At 41.6% G+C, this 23,906-nt stretch overlaps 1 protein-coding gene across 1 annotated transcript; it reads right to left on the bottom strand.

Moving 5' to 3' along the window:
• Positions 1-4,682: 4,682 nt before the first annotated feature.
• LOC310783302 (uncharacterized protein) lies at positions 4,683-8,559 on the bottom strand. The gene is made up of 3 exons (XM_083644134.1): positions 8,488-8,559; positions 6,194-6,301; positions 4,683-6,029 (listed from the first exon to the last, which is right to left on the bottom strand). The coding sequence occupies exons 1-3, from the start codon at positions 8,540-8,542 to the stop codon at positions 5,788-5,790; spliced, it is 405 nt and encodes a 134-aa protein (XP_083500260.1). The 5' UTR covers positions 8,543-8,559; the 3' UTR covers positions 4,683-5,787.
• Positions 8,560-23,906: the final 15,347 nt, after the last annotated feature.

A 23,906-nucleotide genomic window follows, 5' to 3' on the forward strand; every position in this document is an offset into this window, starting at 1 on the left:
TGTCATCATGAGTATGTGAAATCACATTATAGAATCTCCGAAGGTTATCCGAGTGATAGAGAAAATTTACATCAGATTAGCCTTTATTTGGACAATCACTAGTTATTAATATATTCATATACATTTCCATTTTAGTTACATATAGTTATGACATATAGTTATTTGACCCCAGGAAGAATAGCTGCAGCTCTGCTGTAGCTAATGGGGATCTTAAATAAAGACAAAGACAAAGACACAGACATACTTCATATTTAGATGACCTGTGTACATACACAGATAGACATCATATTTGGATAACCTGTGTACATACACAGACAGACGTATTTAGATAACTTGTACCTTACATTTGCAGCTCCTCTTTAACCGGGGGAAACACCATACATTTCCATTTTAGTTACATATAGTTATGAGACAGACATACTTCATATTTAGATGACCTGTGTACATACACAGATAGACATCATATTTGGATAACCTGTGTACAGACACAGACAGACGTATTTAGATAACTTGTACCTTACATTTGCAGCTCCTCTCTATCGCACACTGTGCCCTGTCACCATGCCACGGTGCTCTCTACAGGGCCAGAATAACAGATAGGTTGAGTCTACAGAGTAGCCTTCAAGTGTGCGTCAAGACATGTCATCTGATGTGTGTCCTATAAGTATCTTTGACTTTCTGTTCAATGTATGTAAGCCTGTGTATCCATCCGTGAATATGCAGGAGTGCATCTCTTGGTCAAGGTCTATCTTCAATACATTATCAGACGACTTCTTCTGACTCCTGGCTCCATCATTTCATTTCAACTGGTTTCCTTCAAGTGGTTCACTGTTTACCTTTTGGCTGTGGAATTTCATTCTCTAACACCGAGGATAGCCTACCTCCCATAAACCCCGTCTGATCTGAATGTATTAGACCCTGTATAACTGTATCTAGCCGCTGTACAAGCACCTTAGCAATTATTTTATAGTCAACATTCAGAAGTGATACAGGTCTCATTGAGGCACAGAGTAATGGGTCCTTATCTTTCTTTTTTTAAAGGGTAATGATAGCTAGTGTAAGGGACTCGGGTAGTTTGTTTTTTAAATAGCAGACATAATCATGTTTTTAAATGGATTCGCGATCTTAGATAGAAAGCACCTGTAAAACTCAATGGGCAAACCATCATTACCAGGAGATTTATCAATATGTAACTTATCTATAGCTTTTACTAGTTCCACAGAAGAAATATCTTTGTCTAAATCTATTTGATCTGATTCTGATATTGTAGGGAAGGCTATTCCATCTAAAAATGATTGTATGCTCTCTAAGGAGCCAGTATTCTCAGACTGATGAAGCTCTTGATAAAATGATCTGAAAGTCATATTTATGGATACCGGGTCCATTGTAATACTTCCATCAGAGCCTTTAATACTATGGATTGCTCTTTCCTCTTCCACCTTTTTAATTTGCCAAGCAAGTAATTTGCCTGAACTTTCACCACGCTCCACATAACTCTGTTTTGTTTTCAAGATTGCCTTTTCAGCTGCTCGTGTATTCAGGATATTAGTTGGAGGGAAGTGCGGTGCCCCAGCTCCCTCTAGTGGCCAGCTGCCACTGCATCTGAGTACTTACAAGGCTTTGTCGTGCGGTATTGAGAATATCTAATTGGATGGATATCATCAATAAGATAAAATACTCTGATGCTAGTCACTCTGTTCTGCTCTGTTCCTCCCATCAGTTTAATCTGTTTTTGAGAAGTCATCATTACGGCCGGTAAATATAAACCCAACCTGTTAAACCCGGTCCAACAGCTTAAATGTTACTGAACCATTACAAGTTATATTCTCACTGACAAACCAACCCATTTTCTTCTTCGACACTGACCTTTTATATTTTCAAAAATGTAATAAAAATGTCAAAATAGAGAGACAAGAAATAGAAAATCTACGGAACAAATCGAAGGAAAAATATATTTGGTATCAAATCAGCAAGAGTTCTATTAGCACACTGACAAAGCTCATGTCCCCCTACTCAAACAAAGAGGGCTTTGATTCAGGAGCCACAACATCTTGTATTGATCAAGTGTCCCTTCCTGTCTCCTCCCCCTTCAGACCCTCCACAGCCACCTGTCATTCAGGAGGAGGTTCTCCTGGACCAGCAACACTGTAACCAACAGAAGAACCTCGGTCTGGGTCGAGAGGACCCAGTGCCTCCACAGATTAAAGAGGAACAGGAGGAACTCTGCACCAGTCAGGAGGGAGAGCAGCCTTTACTGTGGGAGGAGGCTGATATCTTTAAGTTGACTCCAGCTTATGATGGAAGTGACCACAGTGAACATCAGTCTCTGCATTCAGATCCTTACCAAACTCAGAGTGTAGCAGAGAAAGAGCCTCTAACCAACATCTCATCTGTATCTGACAGAGACGGCTCTGCAGTATCAGAACCAGACAGTGATCGCCATCTCCTCTCTCACAACCTTCATGTAGCTGAGAGCCAAGCTTACAACACATCCAGCTGTGGGAACGCAGGATCAACTAGGAGTACCTTGGCATACTTTCACATGAGAGGGCACACTGGTGAAAAGCCATTCAAACATGACCTTTCTGCACAAACGTCCAACCAGAAGTCTGACTTGGAAGAACACATGAGAACTCACACTGGGGAAAAGCCATTCACATGCAGAGTTTGCGGGGAAGGATTCATCTCTCAATCAAACCACGACCAGCATGTTAAAATCCACACAGGCAACAAGCCGCATGCTTGCAACACATGTGGGAAGAGATTCAGCCATGGTGAGCATTTGAAACTGCACATGAGAGTTCACACAGGTGAGAAACCGTACAGCTGTGTCTACTGCGGGAAGGATTTTAGATACGGCTCAGATCTCACAAAGCATATCCGAGTGCACACAGGGGAGAAACCTTATGAATGTCTTTTGTGTGGGAAAAGATTTGCTGTCAGCAGCAATTTGAATGTGCACATCAGAACCCACACAGGGGAAAAGCCATATAAGTGCAGCACTTGTGGGAAAGCTTTTGCTAAAATCAAAAGCTTGAAAGAACATGTTCGGACCCATACATAGAAAAAAACATAAAGGTTAATTTTCTGTGGAGAAGGGTTCAGCAGCAGATCAAACCTGAAGAAGCACACGACTGTCCATACTGGAGTTGAGTACCAGGGCTCAAAAAGTGTCAAAATACTTGATATGAAAAAATGCTAAGAAGATGGAACTAAGAGAATCCCATGGAGAACAATGTAACTACCAGGGCTCTTCCTCCCCCACAAACAAATCTTGGTGGGCAGGGAACCAACACACAACTGTAATGTAGCAAGCCTCCAATAAAATGTGGAGCTTCATCAATGGCTTCATCTGTATCAGCCAAGAGTACGCACACTTTCATTTCAACCAAACACTTCACCATCTGATTTCAGTTGGTTTCCCTCTCTGAATGAATTTGTGCTAATCAGTGGAATCAGCTGCTGTAGTGTTGAGCTGGAATGAAAACCTGCATACTGTTTATGATTCATAACGGCACATGATTGAAAACCACTGAGCTGTCATATCAGGAAGGCTGATTGTCGGCTGATAATAGTGGGGAAAAAACATGTTTTGCATCCAGCCCTTCAACACGGAACAGAAGGATCAGATCCCTCTTTCAGAATGACATAGTCACCGTCCCATATCTAATCCATTTCTGTTGAAAATATGTCCCAAATATCCAGTGGGAAAAAGTTTAGAGTGTCAAGATACTTTTATCACAAACCTTGTGATGTCTGTCTCAAACTTCTCCATCAACGCTGTCGCTATCCAGCAAAACATTATTTGCAATAAATTAGAAATGACAATTTTAATTGCACTTTCTTTGGACTTCATATTTTTGCAAAGAATTTGCCAAATGTTATTCGTAGTAACATTTCTCTTCAATTTTCATTTCTATACAAAGTGCTGCTGTTTGCGTTTCTGCATTTCAGAACAATAAAGAAACTCCCGCACACTCTCACCTTCTGCTTTGGATACATTTTAATAATCAATGTTTCAGCCATCAGCATGGGTGGTGTGGGTGTAAGTTATTTTAAAGGATTACTGGTTCAAAGAGATCTCTGTCAATCCTCCCCAGCTGCAGCCAGCTCTGAAGATCATGCACAAACTCTGTGTGGATCTTTTTAATTTAAGATGCCTTTTGGTTTGTGCAGTTAAAACTGAAAGACATCTTGTAACTTACAAAGACCTGTGAATAGTGTGTTGTCCTGATCACCACAGTGATGTACTGTGCACATTGATGAAGGCACAGTTGAGAAAACTTGAGATGAGTGAAAAGTTCTGCTACAAGCTCTATCCACTTCCTCGTTTAAATTATGAAACCACACCCTTCTGTCATAAAATAGATTCTATGTTCCAGGTCACTGGATTTCAGTGTGACTCCTTTCATTGTGAATTATTTCAAGAGTCAATGTTATAGTTTTTAGATGCGAGTTACAGGTAATCATCTTTTCAACAACAAAAAAAGAGTTCTGGAAATATTATCTGATGCAATCATTTTCCCAAGAAGACTTCATAATTCTCTGATATCTTTGGTATTCTGAATGGTTATATTATGAAATTATAATATAAAAATCTAAACCCCTCTGAAATATATTGTTGTGGCAACAGACTGTGGCAGCAACTGATCAGCAACAATAGACAAAAAAAGACAATGTCATTTGATGATAATGTGCAGTGTGACTTTAATAAAGACAATTTCAGCCAATAAGCATGGACAGTATAATAGGCCCTAACATGTTGATTGTTGTTTTTATGTTATCAGCATGAAGATATGACAATTATAAAGACATTATAGCTGCCATCACATAATAACAAGTATAGTAGCTACAAAAACAAACATTCCTGCACATGAAAAATAAACTTAAAATCAACAGCAGCCTTATAGAGATATCTCTGCTGGGAACTCTGGTCAGTGAGAAACAGTCCCACCTGCTCTGGTCTCTGTACACTCTGCCAGTCATCTCTGTGGCCAAATAATCACATTGGTCTGAACTTTAAAGTATCAATCACCAACTATTCCTTTATGCTGAACATTTTAATTTTTGACCGATGTTGATCACTGTTGGAGATACAAAAGTAACATGTAATATATTACTTTTAGCAGTAACTCAGTAATATAACTTATTACCAATAGGATTTGAGTAATATTATACCAGTTACTTTGTCAAGTAGCACAAGTTACAAATTGAGTTTCATTTCTTTAAATCAGAGCAAAAAAAAAAAAAAGATACAATCATTTCCTAATCAAATTGTGTGTTTTTATGCAAATAAGTTAACCACTATAGATGACAATAACAAAGCAAAAGCATAACATTTGGAATTTTGGACAGTTTACACTGATTTCGAGACATTTAAATTCTTTTTCGGGATGTTCCGCATTCTGCAACGGCAGTTATTTTGGTGAAAGTAATGCAAAAGTAATGTAATAAGTAACAAGTTACTCTACACAGACAGTAATATTGTAAAGTAACTTATTACTTTCAAATTAAAGTAACTAGTAATATGTAGTATATTACATTTTGAAAGTAACTTACCCAACACTGATGTTGATACAGTAAATGGTGGAATACAGTAAGTGCCTAAAATCTGTCCAGTGTAAGAAAAACAAGTAGCCTAAATAAGAGTGAAGTAGCTGTTGAAGCAAGCACTAATACGTTATTCCACCCTCGCTTGTGTGTGTGTGTGTGCGTGTGGGTGTGCGCGTGTCTGCGTGCCTGTGCACGTGCCTGTATTGGTGCCTGACTGTGCCCTCCTGCGCTGTTCTAACAGATGAAAGTAAGGCTACACAAGAATGCGAACAGCAGAGGGAACACACTCAGTTTCACAGCCCAGGCAGAGTTACCCTTGGCAGTTTTACCGGGGGCAGGGGTAGCGTTACACAAATCAGTTGTACAGCACGTTCCTGTGAATGTAACACCGTCTACCACTTTGCTATGCACACCAACACACGCCGGCCCCGGGTCTCCACAGGAAACGCCCGAAACTTCCTTCCCTCTGACAGTCCCTAGATGAAAGAGAGATTCCCCCCATATTAATAACATTTTTATTGTCTTTGATTAGCTAATTTTAGAGATCTCATGAAGTTTAAAATAGAAGGCAGCATTAATATAACGAGTCCTGGCAATTGCACAATCTTTGTGCAGCCTCCATCTGCAACATGGGACTCACCTTTCCCAATAATGCAGTATTCCACATTGTCTGCACACGTTTTTACTTCGGTGGCTGTACAGTCCAGTGTCTTGCACTGATGACACTTTATTTTGGCGGCAGCGGGAACTGAAATAGAGCAGAGTAGGAGACAAGCAGCAGTCAGAGTTGCTCACGGTCAATAATTGAGTGGAGCACATGGGGAATTTTAGGAGACACAAAATGGGAAAATGATGGAAGATGGCAGAGAGAATCTCATATGTGTGGCAAAACCTATTCAAAGAAATAACAGGCCTTGGAGAGTATAGAATTGAATTTTCCTCAGAAATGAGAAACGTAGAGGTGAACTAGCTGGGTATAATGTTGTGACACTTTGAACTCTTTGGTGTATTTTCCAGCTTCTCTAAATTTGATTGGAAGCAAAATTCATTAGTGATGAAATACCACTTGACAACTTGTGACAACTGTCACATGTTGTGCACTCAACACCATTTCCTCTGAAATTATATCAGCATGAAAAAACATCCATGCATCTTGAAATCAACAACAGCCACGGTCAGATAATCCTTCACCCATTCTGGGATACATAGAAAAACACAAATTCTGATAAAATTTTTAAAAGTGCATGTGCACATTTTAAGTTGTATTGATGTAAATTAGCGGCTTAGTCAATAAAATAAATCAATAATAATAGTAGCCTAATTTTCCTATACAGCCTAAAATCACACACACAAAATCACATTTATTTGAGAAAATAGTAACTTAAAGTTGAGCTGAACCCAAAAATGACTTTTCTTTTCTTTTAGTTCAAATACCTGGGTATGCAGTGCACCTATTTAATAATGTATGCAAAAAAATCACAAAAATCTAATTTATTAACTTTTTCACATCAAAAGTTCATTTTTCAAGATTTCATTGATAACAGTAATCTACAGTTTGCTGACGTCACCTAGTACTATCGAATTTCTACCCCATTTCAACCAATCATATCACGACATGCAGCTGTCAATCAAATCTTCATTTCAGGATAATTTTCTCTTCCAAATGAAGTAGAAAATGGCGCCTAGTGCCTGTCATCTGGCAGAATTCCTATCCCATAAACTAACTACTAACTTGGCCAATTGTATGAAACATGAACAAAAAACAAAAACGATAATGTCTAAGAATGCAAAGAAATGTAACTGGCTCGTTAAAACGCACATTCCAGGAATATCGTATTTACAGAAATAGCGATAAAGGCGCGCGCTTGAGAGCGTGGTTGTCAGGGGTCGCCCCTTGGAGATTCCAGGCGGGCGGGCAGCACCCATGCATCGGATTCTCCGCTTGTTCCGCACGAAGCAGGTGGCTGCCTGGTACTCCGCGGATCCCACTCGCGTAGCACGACAACACGCTGAATCCCACTCGATTTGGGGGTGGAACACGCCATTATTGGCCAATGCCAAAGCCAGTCCCCAGAATTGTCAAATCAAATCATCAACACCAGGCATTGTGCGGCTTGTGGTCCGCCTCTCAACCCTGTCATCTCGGAAAAGATTTGTTTGAGTATCCGACGCTCGCGCATTTGCATTCGCCTCCGGTTCACTTCGACTTTAAAAGCTATTTCTAACACACAAAATGTCTTGACAACATGCTCCAAAACAATTATGTGACAACATGCCCCACCCTGCATAATCGGGCACGTCGGGCAAATGCCCGGTGGCCTGGCCTGGCCTGGCCTGCAAAAAAAAAGAAAAGAAAAATCAGGCCAGGCCAGGCCACTCACTGAACAGCAGGTCAGGCGCCGCCTACTGGTTTACTAGTGGTTTTATTACTTTATTCAGGGTTAAAGTGGGTGCATCTCATTGTAAAATTGGACTTGGCCCAAATTGGGCTTCAAACGGCCCAAATCGGGCTTCAAACGGCCCAAATCTGGCTTTAAACGACCCAAATTGGGCTTCAAACGGCCCAAATCTGGCTTCAAACGGCCCAAATTGGGCTTCAAACGGCCCAAATTGAGCTTCAAACGGCGCAAATTTTTCGCCGCCGCCCTTCGGACGCCGGCACGTGCGTCGGCCCGTATCGGCCTGGCCTGCTTGGTATCTAATGCCCGGCTTGAATTATGATCCCAGTCCGCCCCTGCTAAATGATTCAAATGTATTACAGTATCAGGTTATAGCTGTCCATTTCTTTCATGTGTCAGAAAATACAGTTATTTTGATTTCTTTATGAGGAAAATGCACAACCCAGACTCTCTCATTTTACATGATGACAATTAAACCAAAGTAAATTCAGGAAACCGTTCTGAAAAACCATGAAATCAAAGTGAGCAGACTTACCGGTGCCGAAGACGGTCCAGATGAGAGCCAGAGTCAGGATGAGCTTCAGCTTCATGGTGATGAGCAAGTGAGCAGATCAGACGGTCCTGATTATGGCAATAACACCTCCTTATGTAGGGGCATAGCTATGGGCGGGCCTAGGCCCACCAACGTCTTGCCTATAGGCCCAGCCAATCACAAGACTTTAAAACCAAGCAAGTGAGAATATAGGAGAAATGATGTGATGATGCTGCCATGCTAGAATTACTTATGTCAGCATGCATTTTGAGCTGAGCTAAGCTGTTTGAATCCTCTACCCAAAAGGCTTGGTCAGTGTCAAAAGTGGGGGTTTGCTAGGTGTCAAATGGGCATAAGTACAATTGTTACACCCTTTTGACAGCAAACAAAACAAACTTTTAATGACTTTGCAGTAGGCTACAATATGACTATAAAATGATTTCCCTGACCCTTTGAACAAATGGAATGACCTGTCATGTTACCTAAAGAGCAGGTGGACCATGTGTCCCAGGACACATGACTTATTGATGTGTCCTGGCTGGGACACATTCAAAGAACTGTAACCCCCTGCAAAACTCTTACTGTCAGACCTCATATTGACCAGTTCACACTCCTAACCTTATAGAATAACATTTGAATCTAGGCCTAAGTATTTAATGGGAATATTAACATATTTATATTCATCTAATATTGACCTAGAATATGAATTAGAATATAGGATAGTAGAAATTATAACAGACAAACAGGACACTGAACTTCCTCAATATAGCCACCTTGGAACACCTGTGACTTTCCCTTGGAACATTTCCACATATCTTCAGACCACCGCTGTATTTCTCAAGCAGGCACCTGTTCTACTTCCTCTTTTCCCCCTCTTATATAATTAAACACATGTATGACTTCCCCTTTTATATAATTAAACGTGCCTGAATGGGCTTTCTGAATACTCCATGTTAAATATAATTGATTAAACCTTGCACATATCAATCACTTATCATAGGCTCGCCTGCCGCGGGTTCGTACTCATTGACAGTTATCATGCTGCAATGCTAGGATTACTTATGACAGCATGCATTATGAGCAGTGGCGTGTCCAGACTTTTTTTACCAGGGTGGCACAAGTGGGGCACAGACTTACGAAGGGGTGGCCACGGCGCCACCCGCAAGGGCGGTGCCGAAGAAAATTTGATGTTTTTTGGACTTTTAGCTAAAAAAACACACTCACTCGCTTGCACTGTGCACGCACACGGCACACGTCAGAATAGCGTTAATTTACCATGTTCGTCCCAACTTTAATTAGTAACATTACAGTGTCTTACGTTCCTGTGTTTAAAGCATAATTTAAGAGAAATAGACCCATCAATCACACAGAGTAGCACCATACAAATGTAATATAAAGCTTCCCAGTTCTACACACATAATTGACAAGTTTCAACTTTAGTTGCAATGTCTGGCAATTAACCACAATTCCATTGACATCAAGGCAATATCAAGATAACTGTTTAGGTTACTAAAGAGAAATCTGGAACTATTAGGATTTTACAGTATATACATACCTACACATACAGCTGGGGGCTCCTGCTGTCAAGCTGCTGGCTTGACTCATCTGACTGACAAGGAGGAGAGCTTGTTGCTGCTCTCTCCTGCAGCTCTGACTGTAACTGACTGGTAGCAGTGCTGCTGGCTGCTCTGTCCTGCTGTGCAGTTTTTAATTTCTTTGTTTTGATGGAGAAGAAATCCTCAATGTTCTGATTTCTTTTCATACTGTAATAGTCACATGAATACATACTGTATAGCCCTTTTCCCACATGCGCTTTGTACCGCAAAATGACCGGTACGTGGTCTAATGCCTGCATGTGAGAAAGGCGCCGTGCCGGTATAAGCGCGACCCCGTCGTCCCCGACATTTCACCAGTTTCGTGCCAGTCAGAAGAGCGGTATGCTCTTAAGGAGACGCAAGTGGAAACGGTTCCAGTCATTTTCCGCGACAGCGGTCCTTCAATCATGGGCGAGGAGTAGCCTACACACGTTGCTTAATGTTCCAGCGGGCATAATCTAATCATTCGCGCACATTAAAGCAAACTGGCGAAATTATCTTGTGATAGCCTAATAAGAGCAGTATGTCAGCTTGCTGATTTCCGAAGGCAACCCCGGACACATCAAACAAAGCCAGTCTGTAAAAAGTGCTTCAACGCGACGCAGGTGAACGGATAAACATCGAACCAGCAACTATTTCTCTCAGACACGGATCCCAACTTCTTCAAAGTGCATCAACTAATCATTCGCGCACATCAAAGCAAACTACTTCCACATTTTGCTTGTGCATTTGCTGTGTCATTCGCTGTGTCTGTCCGTGGCTGCTGCTCTCGAGCAGAGAGGGGAGGGGGAAATCGGCTGTGTTGATTACGCTGGCGGCTTGACGCTGCTCTTAAGTCAAACGAGTGTGATTTATTGTGTGACAACTGACAAGCGAACTTATTTCGAGTTTTGCCGACCCCCCAAATAAGCTCCCCCCTCCCCCCGCCCCCCCCCCCCAACATACAGGAAAATTCGCTGATAGATTCCCACATGCGCGAGCCGAAGTGTGAAGGGAAATGTCCGATATTGACTTACAGGTAATTTTCCGGTACGCATGTGGGAAAAGGGCTTTTGTCACTTTTATATATCTCTTGCACAATAGATTTCCTTGTGCATGCATGGATACATTTGACATGCTCACATCAGGCCTACAAAGTTACACAAGACAGATTTACCTAATTAGCATTAGCATTGACAACCAAACAATGACTGACGACAGGTTTGCTCATGTTAGCACCTAGCAAGCTGAGATGAAAACACACCTGCTGCACCACATTATCACGTAGCCTAGCACACAGGTTTATTGTCCATTTACCCTGTTAGTAGCAGGCTTAGTTTTAAAGACAGGGTGAAGTTTCAAGTCTACCGTAACATGTCATGATATTTTTTTTAGCGAGGGTGCTTAATTTCAAAGTGAAAATCTCCGTGTTGTTGGCAGGTAATGTATGTTGTCTTTCTTTAAACCTTCTTAAGGTTTAAACCTTAAAGCTTCTTTATAGCTATGTCATGTGTATCAAAGAGTCTACTCACGCATGCCACAATAAATAAATAGCATATAGAACACTGATGCGGAAATATACCATGGAGGGACAGCGCTTGTGTCATATCCTAATGTTATGATACCCAGTATTGATATGTAGGATAATGTTGCCCGGCCCTGTGTGTGCGTGCGTGTGTCTGTGTGTGTCTGTGCGTGTGTGTGTGTACGGGGCTCTGGTGGGTATGCTGTCTGAGAGTGGAACTGTGGTTTCTGTTCCCTGTTTATTCCAATCTCCAGACGAAAACATCCGTTTCTATAGTAAAGTTGAGTCAAATGTATATCTGAAACCCTCCTGTCTGTGTCGTCAAACTTCCTCTTTCCTTGCAGTGTTCCATCGAAAATCCCCAGATTCTCTGAAATGTATCTGATCAATTCTCTAAAATTAAGGTCACCAAAATCACATGATTCTCGTGTTAAGGTAAACATGTTGACATGTTTCCTTTGTACTGACAAATTAAGTAAAATGTTAACATTATGTGTGTCTCTGATAGAAGTAAGGGTTATGGTAAATGTTAACAAAAGGCTAATCTGCTTGCTGGCTTATAGACTGTACGGTCCATGTTTTTATCGAGAAGGCCGGAATTGGGTGGCATTCGCCATGTTGAGGTTTACCAGAAACTTATAGCAAAAGCCTGGGATTTTCCATCAACACTTAACTCGAGCATGAAGACCAGTCGCAAAATGTTGCTTTGTGCCATAGTAATGCTGCATAAGGGATGTAAGGTAAAGGGGATGAAATGTGTTATTCTTAGCAGGAACTCAGTAATATAGCTTATCATTTATAATTGTTTTACTCTGGCGCCTCTGCCATTTGTTTGCATATTAAGCGTTAATAAAATAAAGTAAGATATGAAAGTTTTGCATGAAAAGTGGGAGCATGCATGTTTGTGGAGAAGCAGTGTCACATCTGAAAGTGTAAGTCTCCAGTTCCTGATTGAAGAGGCAGTGTCACATCTGGAAGTGAAAGCTTCCAGTTCCGGAGAACACCAGCCCTCCCCAACTGGAACAAGGCCAGGTCGAAACCTGGCATAGGGCCGGTGTGCTCAGTAAAGTGCAGAACTCTGCCAAGCTGTATTGAGTCATTTGGGTAGTGTGCCTGTGCTGTAGTGTAGCCTATGTGGGTTAATAATCCTGGGTTTAAGCTTCATTAACTCATTCACTGCCAATATCTGACTGGCATTTTTGGCACAGGCCAAGTATTTCCATAATGTTTGGTCATCTTTCAAGACCCACAGTAAATTCTGTACTAGGACTACAGTGATGTCCAATACCTCGAAATGAAGATCTAAGTCTCTACTTTCACCCCCAAAAAGAAAGTTAGCTTTTAGCATGTTCTGTACTCTACTTATAACCCTTTTTATACACCCCATGTTCACCAAAAAAGCCTGTCTGGGAAGAGAAAAGGGAGAAAAAAGCATTTTTGTAAAAGGGCACAATCTCAGGCATAACTCACTCTCAATTATTTTATTTTGAACTGTATTGACATCAGACATGTAAATATTATTCGTTAGGACACAAATGACAAAAAAAAAAAATATATATATATATATATATACACACATGAAGTGCTTTTTTTTTACATTCAACAATACAGTTTACTCGGTGTGAGTGTGCAGACAGACAGACAGACAGACAGACAGACACACCGACAGACAGACAGACAGACAGACAGACAGACAGACAGACACACACACCCACACACACACACACACACACACACACACACACACACGATCCCCCTTTTAGATTTCTAACCCAACATAGGATAAGCAATAACCACGCCCTGTGGCGCTGGGATTGGCCAGGAGCAACACTGGAGGGCACGCAGCCCAGCGATTTCATGAACCAACTGAAGAGCTCTTGAGAAGGACAGCGGGCTGCTGTGAGTGCCTTCTGCCCGCTGCTGCCTAGCTGTTCCTGTGTTTATTTTTGATTTGTTCTGGTACACCCGTCCTCGTCCATGTCTCCCTGTCATATCAACTCTGCTATTTGATCGTTCCCGTTTTCCCCTCGGCTATTCAACACGTCCTCACCGCCCTCGCAAACTGATCGATCATTTCCTCATTCCTCCGATGATCAAACACATCTCTTGATTACTTTCTCCCGTTTTCTCCTGGCTGGCACAGAGGAAGGCGACTCCAGCTCGTGCAGCGCGCCGAGGGCGTTTCAATGGCGTTTCTCCTGTCTGCACAAGGAAGCGTTACCCGTTCTCTGCTTTTCCTCTTGCTCAATTTCAAAACAACAGCTGCGGTATGTGTTTGATCGCGTGCTGTCGGCTACCCTTTGAATGCAGGGACCTGTGTCTGTGTCACAGGCTGGGCAAGTGTTTGCTGCAGGCGCTGCACCAATAAAAACAAAAACACGTCAAACACGTCATTGGCGGGGAGGGCTATTTCTGATAACACGTCAAAGACGTCATTGGCGGTGAATGAGTTAACATGAAGTGCCAGATTTATGGTTAATCTAGTAATATATATTATTTTCACACATAAATGTAGGCTATTGAAATGTAGGCTTATTATGTGGTGTATTCCCAGCCTCCCCCCCCCCCCCCATACGTGTAGGCTAGGTGTTTTTTTGACAATGAATTCGTATATCATTAATAATTGGGATTATTGTAAATATTAGGATAGGTGAGATCAGATGACTGCTTACCATGTAAAAGCTTTAATAACACTGGAATTGAGGGCCATAGACTATGGGCCAAAATTCAAATATAACACTATGGCCCATAGTGTTATTAAATATTGTACATGGTATGCAGTCATCTGATGTCCCCTCCCCTAAACGTTACATGTCATGACTTGCTCCTTCCTTGGCAGAGATCTGTGCTCGAGCACATTGCCTCGTGTTTCACTGTAAACGAGTAGGCTATTGTGACAAGCGAACTTTTTCAGTGAAACAAGTTCGCTTGTCACACAATACTCGTTGGACTTATTTGAGGGCATGTATGTTTATCGTTCACGTTCGCTAACCTGTCGGTCTTTAAACTCTTTGAACAGGTCGGGGTGCCTGTCGGCAAGATGTTTAGCCAGGTTCGATGTGTTTGAGCCTTTCGCTTTGGTCGCGTTGAAGCACCTTTTACTTCAGACAGGAGCAACTGCACGGCCGGGCGTCAAGTCAGCCATAATGTACTAGTACGTCATCCGCTTTGTTGCTTTCATAATAAAACGCTTATTGTAACCTTATTTATTTTGAGTAATGCGTTACAGCCACAGTTTCACGCCATATAACATCACAACGAGTATTTTGATACAAGGTTTGCTGCTTCATTCATTGAAATACCTTTTCTCCTCCAACGTGCATCAATAAGCTATTTACTTTTGTTTAAGTAACATTATTTTGAAAGTTTTAACCGGAAGTTTTCCAGCTCTTCCCGAAAAAAGCTGCCTGGAGATATTCTCCCGAATGAGAAGCACGCTTCTTCATAGTGCACGCCCGATAAAACTCATTCAAAACGTTGCACTAGTTTACTGACTACACTGTCGTTTCCCATAACGTTAGTCACAAGAAATGTGGAGAAATAATCACTTTTTGGGAGACAATCGCATCATGGTGATCACTATTCAGCAACAATGGACATGTATTGGAAATGAAATGCCTTCGCTTGTTTCACAACTTGTCTGCTCCAAAGCGCTACTCCAACCGGAGATACTGTCTAAAGGTAGGCTTTAGAATGATGTTAGCTTAGCGTCACCTAATATCATCACAGTCAGTCCCTCTCCTGACAAAAAAATGCTCCAGGTAGCGCTTTTTCCATGCAAAAATGCAAACGTTATGTGTGAACAGCCCCATACACAGCAGATTACCCCTGCTCATACATTACCATAGTAATCACACAGCCCGCGCCCCCCGCGAGTGCTCGAGCAATCTTCATAATAGACTATTTAAATTGCTTAAAATGCCCATCCCTAGAAGCCGCTGCCATTTTCGCTGTGTCTGTCCTCCTGTGTGTCGGGAGTCGGCACGCCCACACATGAAGCAGACAGAGTCAGAGAGCTTTTTTCACTTTTCACCAGTCACCATTGGTTCAAGGCAACGATGTGTTTATTAGCCAGAGGTGCATTACCGCCACCTACCGGACTGGAAAGACATTTACTCGGCCAGGATCCGTGCGCAAATGCAGCGACAGAGTCGAATGTAAGGGCCCTGCTGTGCATGCACACCGGCCCCAAAAATAGGAAAGGAGATGTTGACTGACGGGAAATCATCGTCAGAAGACAGAGGACCACCCACTTTTGTAATTGCTTATTAAGAGGGTCTGTGGCTATGGTCAAGGGTCAATCTCTGATGGCCGATTGATACCAGGAGAGGAGTTGACCCAGATCTGTGTATTGTATTGAGCTTTTTATATTCAATGTCTGTTGTCAATTAATTCTCAGAAATAAATGTCAGATATACTGTAACAAATTGTCTCACTCTATTTTACTTCACCATTCCATGGGACGCGCCGGGAAGGCAGAGTAGAGATTGGCTAAACTAACCTTCTGATAACTTATGCCTTGTACCAGAAAAAGACCTTCCTGAATCAACACACCTGGTCCATGTAGCCGCCAGGAATCAGACAGAGGACGCTTCACTTCGTCACACACACACACACACACACACACACACACACACACACACACACACACACACACACACACACACACACACACACACACACACACACACACACACACACACGACATTGGTTTAGCGTTAAGTTGTTTGCTGCTCAGCTGCGCCAAATCCTCAAATCAAGATCTTCTTCTCTGGGGCTTTCGGCAGGCTAGACACTAGTATGGCTCATTACTGCCTCTCAGGTTTAAGACTGGATTCCGCCTATACACGGAAGCTTGGTTTACTGACTGTGCAGAGAGTCAATCATATGGGGTGGCACCTGGGTTGGCCAATCAGATTCTAGGGATGGCCCATGCCACCCCAGGCCACTCCCTAGACACGCCACTGATTATGAGCTGACCTAAGTGCTGTTAGGATCCTCCAGTCCAAGGCCGTAGCCACCGATTCAACATTGGGGGGGACGGCTGCCGGGGAAAAATTTGGAGACGACCGAGACGTCCCTGATAACGTTACACTACTTGTGATGCAGGCTGCTGCTCTATATTTTGTATAAAATCAGCAGGACTTGTTCTCCTCCCCCCTTCAGACCCCCCACAGCCACCTGTCATTCAGAAAGAGGTTCTCCTTGACGAGCAGCACTGTAACCAGCAGAGGAACTTCAGTCTGGGTCGAGAGGAACCAGAGCCTCCACAGATTAAAGAGGAACAGGAGGAACTCAGTCAGGAGGAAGAGCAGCCTTTACTGTGGGAGGAGACATCGATTTACCCCCATATAAAGCTACACAGAGCAGGTTGGTAAAGTCACAATGTTCTTCGTGAAACAAAGAGGGAGATCTATCACCTATTTGTATCATTAAAGGATGCATTTTAAAAGCAGCCTGATTTGGATCAGCTGAACTCTTGTGTTAATAACGTTAACTTATACTACGGTACTTCTGATGCAGGCTGCAGGACACAGATACCATCATCTTCCTCAAATTGTACCCCGCATAGGGGACAATTTGAGATCTACCTCTATGTTATCCAATGCTGGAGAATAATTAAGTTTATAAATTTCATCCAGGTTATTTGAGATCAACACACCCAGGTACTTTATGTGTTTCTGTGTCCATTTCGGGTCTGATAAGACTGAGGAAATCATTTTTGGTTCTGCCCCTGGTGATATGACACCGCCTGTGACCATCCATGGTACTGACATTAAACAAGTTCCGTCGTACAAATATCTGGGGGTGATGATAGACACCACTCTGTCATGGTCCTCACATATTGAGTACATTTGTAAGAGGATACAGCAGCGTATTTACTTCCTACGAAGACTTAGATCGTTTGGTGCTAGTAGTCAGATCTTGTCTCTCTTTTATACCTCTGTTGTCCAAACCGTGTTGTTGTACTGTAGCATGGCCTGGTTTAACAGCCTATCAATAACCCATAAGAACAAACTGTATAGCCAAATTAAGATCTGTGCTAAAATTACTGGTAGGCCTGTTGAGGCTGTGCTACATTCTTTCAAAGAAGCCCATACTAAGAGCATGCTTAGACTAGCAAAAAGTATCTCCTCGGACCCCTTACATGTTTTAAATGGAGAATATCAACTGTTGCCATCCATGAGGCGGTTCAGGGTCCCTAAATTTAAGAAAAACAGACTAAAGAACTCTTTTGTACATCAGTCTGTCCTGCTTTTAAACCAACATCGATAATTCAGAGGATATGTTTGTTGCTTTTTGCTCTTTCTGCTCTAGTGTCCTGTCCTGTCCATCGTTCTGTCTTGCTATGTACTGCAATGTTTTGTCTGTAACCAGTTCTGTCCTGTCTGTATTGTGAACGGTGATGCCATGGAGGCAAAACAAATTTCAGTGTAAGCTGACAATAAAGTTGTATCGTATCGTATCGTATCGTATCGTATCGTATCGTATCGTATCGTATCGTATCGTATCGTATCGTATCGTATCGTATCGTATTTCCATTTAAACTGTCTCTGGAGTGAGGTGTAGTCACAGTTAGAAATTGGCCTAATTTGCTCTGCTCTGTTCACCTTTCTCTGGGGCCTCCCCCATTTCAAAAATTACGACCAATCCAGTTGTATGTGACTCTCTCAAGATTTGGAAGCAATTTAGACAGGCCTTTAAATTTAAAGATTTTCTTATTAACACACCGATCACAAAGAACTATGCCTTCCCCTCTTCCATTTCTGACAGTACTTTTGAACTTTGGAGACTGAAGGGAATATCTACCCTTGAGGATCTATTTATTGAGGACACCTTTGCCTCCTTTGATCAGCTCTCCGTCAAGTTTAACCTACCCCCATCGCATTTTTTTTTAGATATCATCAGATTCGTAACTTTTCTCGCTCCAATTTGGGCCAGTTTCCAGAGCGTCCACCCGAAACCCAATTGGACCGTATCCTCAAACTGAACCCTGCTGTAAAAGGATATATTGGTATGCTTTACCTTATAATTAACACTCTTGACCAGGTCCCACTGGAACCCCTCAAAAATTCGATGGGAGAAGGATATGGAAATATCTATTCCTGAGGAAGTATGGGATTTAGCAATCAAGAGAATACACTCTTGATTGTGTTATTCAGTTTAAAGTGGTCCATCGCCTTCATTACTCTAAAGAAAAACTGGCTAAAATGAATCCAGAGCTAGATGCAAACAAGCCACCGCCAGTCTTTGTCATTCTGGTCATGCCCGAAATTAGTTCAGTTCAGGCAGCTCATTTTTGAGGCCCTGGCCACTATTTTGCAGTACCATTTAGAACAGTGGTGACCAATTTGGGGCCCGCGGGCTGTTCGTTTTGGCCCACCACGGATTTGGGGAAAAAAAAAAAAAAAAAATTTGCATGCCAGGCCAGGCCAGGCCTGAGTGTGAGAGCAATTCAATCAATAGACAATAACATTGGTGTGTTTAAAATGAGATATTCCACTAAATATGGCTAAAACGGATTCAAACATGCAAAAAAGGCAAATTTTTCTTTGCCGCCAGCCTTAATTATTATTATTATTTTTTGGGATGGGGGGCCCCCCTAAGAGCTCCGCCCCTGTACCTTGAGGATTTTTCAAGTTGTGAATTAAGTCAAATTTCTCTCTTGATTACAAAGGTGGAAAATAAAACTGTTTTTAACTGGGTGTTTACTGATTAAATGTTTAAGCTCCCCACAAATAATGTCTCAGACTGTTTTCAATAATGAAGACTACTTCACTAGTCAATGATTGTTTATCCATCCCATTCACTAATCCATGGTTCCTTTCCATTCATCTCTCTCTCTCCCCTGCAGCAACGCCCTCAGGTTACATCAGCCATTCATAAATATGCACACCCTCTTTATCCCTGTCCAATCAATGTCTCCCACGCTTTCCCTCTCTTCGGCTGTTGCCAATCACCTAAATGAAGTTCTATTTAAGACTCTTGCAAGTTGTAACTCACCCTGTTTGTTCACCCATATAGCTGCTGTTCCTGCGTAGCTGCTGCTTCGCCCCTCCTCCTCCCCTGAACACCACCAATGTCATGACTCCAGTAGAACTCCCTATGGGGGTTCTCTATCCTATAAATCACTGACGTCCTCCTCTTGTCTCAGAGGAGCGTCATCATACCATGGAGTCATTCGCCAAATCTAAGTGTTGTTTTATCATTAAAGTTTATCGTACTTTCCTTCTAGTCTCTCATTATTGAAATGCAGATGTTTTTTAAAATATATATAACCAATTGCAAATTATTACAATTACCAAACAGATAAAAAGTAGATTATTATATTGAAATGTTATTTTAGATTTAGAATGTTAATTTTCTATAAAACACAATACATTTTAATGTAATTCCACAACGTTTATTTTTGGCCCTCGGCCCTCCACCCAGATTGAGTTTTGGCCCTTCATGGGAAAGAATTTGGGCACCCCTGATTTAGAACCTTCTCCTTGGAGTGCCATTTTCGGGCTCGTTCCAGCTGGTGCACATCTAAACGCTGCTCAGCTGAATCTAGTAGCCTACACTACTTTACTAGCTAGGAGATTGATATTATCCAAATGGAAAGATGCTTCCCCGCCCACTTTTGCACGTTGGATTAAGGAGGTTATGCAGTCATTAAAACTAGAAAAAGTCAGATATACCATGAGAGGATCAGTTTCCAAATTCTACTCAACATGGAGGTCATTTCTTGATTTTGTAGAGGCTTTAGATGCCCAGCTGTTAGCCGGAATGGACTAGTATTTCGTTTTTTTTCGACTTCTATCCCCCCTCTTCTCCCTCCCTCTCTCTCTCCCCATCGTTGTGTGTGTGTATGAATGAGTCTGTATGTGGGAAATTAATTTAATGCAAACGCTTTTGAGATGCCTCTTGCCAAGTGAGGTGGGAATATGTTGTGGTTGTCTTTTCTTAAAGGAACACTCCGCCCATTTTCAACCAGCTTTGTATCATTAGAACATCAGTAGTATATCAGAAAACTATAAACGGTTTTGAAGTCTGTCATTTAATTGGACAGTTATTGAGTGTTAAAGTGTGGACCAGTGACATCACTGGTCCTCACTAACTCAAATTAATAACTCATTAACTCTCAATAACTGTCAAACTATTCATCATTCATCTAGTTTGACAGTTATTGAGAGTTGATTTGAGTTAATGAGTTATTCATTTGAGTTAGTGTGGACCAGTGATGTCACTGGTCCACACTTTAACACTCAATAACTGTCAAATTAAATGACAGACTTCAAAACCGTTTACAGTTTTCTGATATACTACTGATGTTCTAATGATACAAAGCTGGTTGAAAATGGGCGGAGTGTTCCTTTAACCCCTTCTAAAGCCACCTATTTCTGAAGAAAATGGTGAAAACGACATACCCAAACTAAAATGCTTACTCTGGCTGAACCGCTAGGGTTACAGACAACTGCCTGACCTTTTCTGAAAGGTAAGACTTTGAAGTTTCTGGTCCAAGTGTCAGAATGACTCTATGTCTTACTGACCCTGAGTAACCCCAGCTCAAACACAGTGGTTGATTCTCGCCTAGAATAAAAAACACTTTTAGAGTGTAAACAGTTACCTGTGGTTGTTGTATTTATGGCTAGAAACCCAATGGAGACATAGCCACAGGCCTTACCACATCCCAACTCAAAGAAGATGAAAAAATACCAAAACATGAGTATTTGGCAGTGGTTTTTGTAGGGAGATACCTAGGGGGATTTCCAAAAAGCCATTATAAAAAGCCATTTGAAAAAGCCAAATAATCTGAAATGTTGTCTTTGTCTTTGTACAAAGACAGCTATAACTTCTGCTGTGTTGACCTGATCTGAAAAAGGAAGACATGGTTCGATGCGCAAGATTCAGCCGGTTAATTTGGTATGTAGCATGAACAGCATTGTTCAGAATTAACTACCTAATGAATCACATAAATGACAAATAAACAGCAAAAAATCAGAAACGTAACGCCGGCGTTATACGGTGCCATGCAAGAGGAGTCATTTAATCCATGATATAAATACTGGGCCGAAATTAAAGTGACGTAATACCTCCCACAAATAGTTCCATTCAACTCTATCAAACGCCTTTTCGGCATCTATTGCTACTACCACCATGGGAGACCTGTCATCATGAGTATGTGAAATCACATTATAGAATCTCCGAAGGTTATCCGAGTGATAGAGAAAATTTACATCACATTAGCCTTTATTTGGACAATCTCTAGTTATTAATATATTCATATACATTTCCATTTTAGTTACATATAGTTATGACATATAGTTATTTGACCCCAGGAAGAATAGCTGCAGCTCTGCTGTAGCTAATGGGGATCTTAAATAAAGACAATAAAGACAAAGACAAAGACACAGACATACTTCATATTTAGATGACCTGTGTACTGTGATGGAAAAATTGTTTGTAATGATACGATACGATACAACTTTATTGTCAGCTCACACTGAAATTTGTTTTGCCTCCATGGCATCACCGTTCACAATACAGACATGTGTATATGTGTGACCTATAGGATGTTTGCCCAAACTATGCTAACGGATGTTTTGGACCCAGACAGGAGTTTCAGTTCTATGTGAAACTACCCGTAACATCAGACTACCAAGAGACCCCTGTTGTAAAACGAGGATGTGTACCTGTCTATGGCTGGTTTCGTGTCCTTTTGATATATCATGAGACAACATGTTTGTGCAGGAACGCACGTACACAGGGGAACTTCCCTCTTTCTTAGATCCAGCTTTTGACTGTATAAATACTTCACCCTGTGCGGAGGAGCGTCAGGTTCTCTCAATGACAAGCAACCTGTTTTAAGTTGTTTCAATGAGATTGCTCAATCTGCAGATTAATAAATACTTCATTTACTTTCAAGAGTGCTTTGTGACATTTCCTTCTCTGGACTTGCTCGTTTGCTGAGGTTACTGTTTTTTCCACAACAGTACATACACAGATAGACATCATATTTGGATAACCTGTGTACATACACAGACAGACGTATTTAGATAACTTGTACCGTACATTTGCAGCTCCTCTTTAACCGGGGGAAACACCATACATTTCCATTTTAGTTACATATAGTTATGACACAGACATACTTCATATTTAGATGACCTGCGTACATACACAGATAGACATCATATTTGGATAACCTGGGTACATACACAGACAGACGTATTTAGATAACTTGTACCTTACATTTGCAGCTCCTCTCTATCTCACACTGTGCCCTGTCACCGTGCCACGGTGCCCTCTACAGGGCCAGAATAACAGATAGGTTGAGTCTACAGAGTAGCCTTCAAGTGTGCGTCAAGACATTAGGGCTGTCACTTTTCATTCGAAATTCGAATTCAACTTCGATTGTGGGGGAGGAGGGCATGTTCGAATATATAATTGACCTGTTCGATTTTTATTTTTTATTTTTTTATTATTATTATTATTATTATTATTATTATTATTATTACCTTTATTATTATTATTATTATTATTATTATTATTATTATTATTTTTATGAACCAAAATTAACTCATTGAGTGCCAGCCACTTTTGGAGAACGGACGCTCCCAGTGCCAGAGTTTCAGAGCGTTTTCAGTGATTTCTCGAGGCCCACAGAATATTGTGTGATATTACTATGTAAACAGCGAACACGCTGAGACTCTCTTCTATCATCAGCAAAAAAAAGTTTATTGATATCATTTTCCGTTCTTTAGTTATCAGCCGGAGAAGATAGGTTGATTTCAGCAAAAACAGACGTTTCAATTTAGAAGCTGAGATAATGAGCCTTTTGTGAAATGAAGCATTTCAAGCACATCACTGACTCTGAAGCTAATATTTTCTGATGTAATGACACCTCAAATAATTTCCTTCAATAAAACAGTGAAAACAAAGGAATTTTGTTTGGCAAAATAATATTTTTTAGCTGCAACCAGCAGCGCTGGCCCCTGCGTGCGCAGACCCTACACCTTCTTGCTGGTCTTGATTTACTGCTGGTGGGCATCAGATATTCTAGCTTGTTTGCCTGTCTCTGTCCATCGAGCTTGCTGTCTGGGTCTGTGTTGTATGCTGCCCTGCGTGCCCCACCCCCCTCCTCCTCCGTGGGAGTGTCTCTGGTGGCTCTCTGCTGCGTTTGCTCTGCGTTTGCTCTGCACTGAAAAGTGCGCTGCACCCAGCTTTTTCACAGCGTGTCGCCGGCTCCCAGCTGAGAATAATGTAACTTTTCAGAAAGACGCTGGTGTCGGCAACTAAATCATATGGAGGGGCTATCGCAGCGGAGACAGAGGGGCTCA

The sequence above is a fragment of the Poromitra crassiceps genome (assembly GCF_964638095.1).
Source record: "Poromitra crassiceps genome assembly, chromosome: 10".
Lineage (NCBI taxonomy): Eukaryota > Metazoa > Chordata > Actinopteri > Beryciformes > Melamphaidae > Poromitra > Poromitra crassiceps.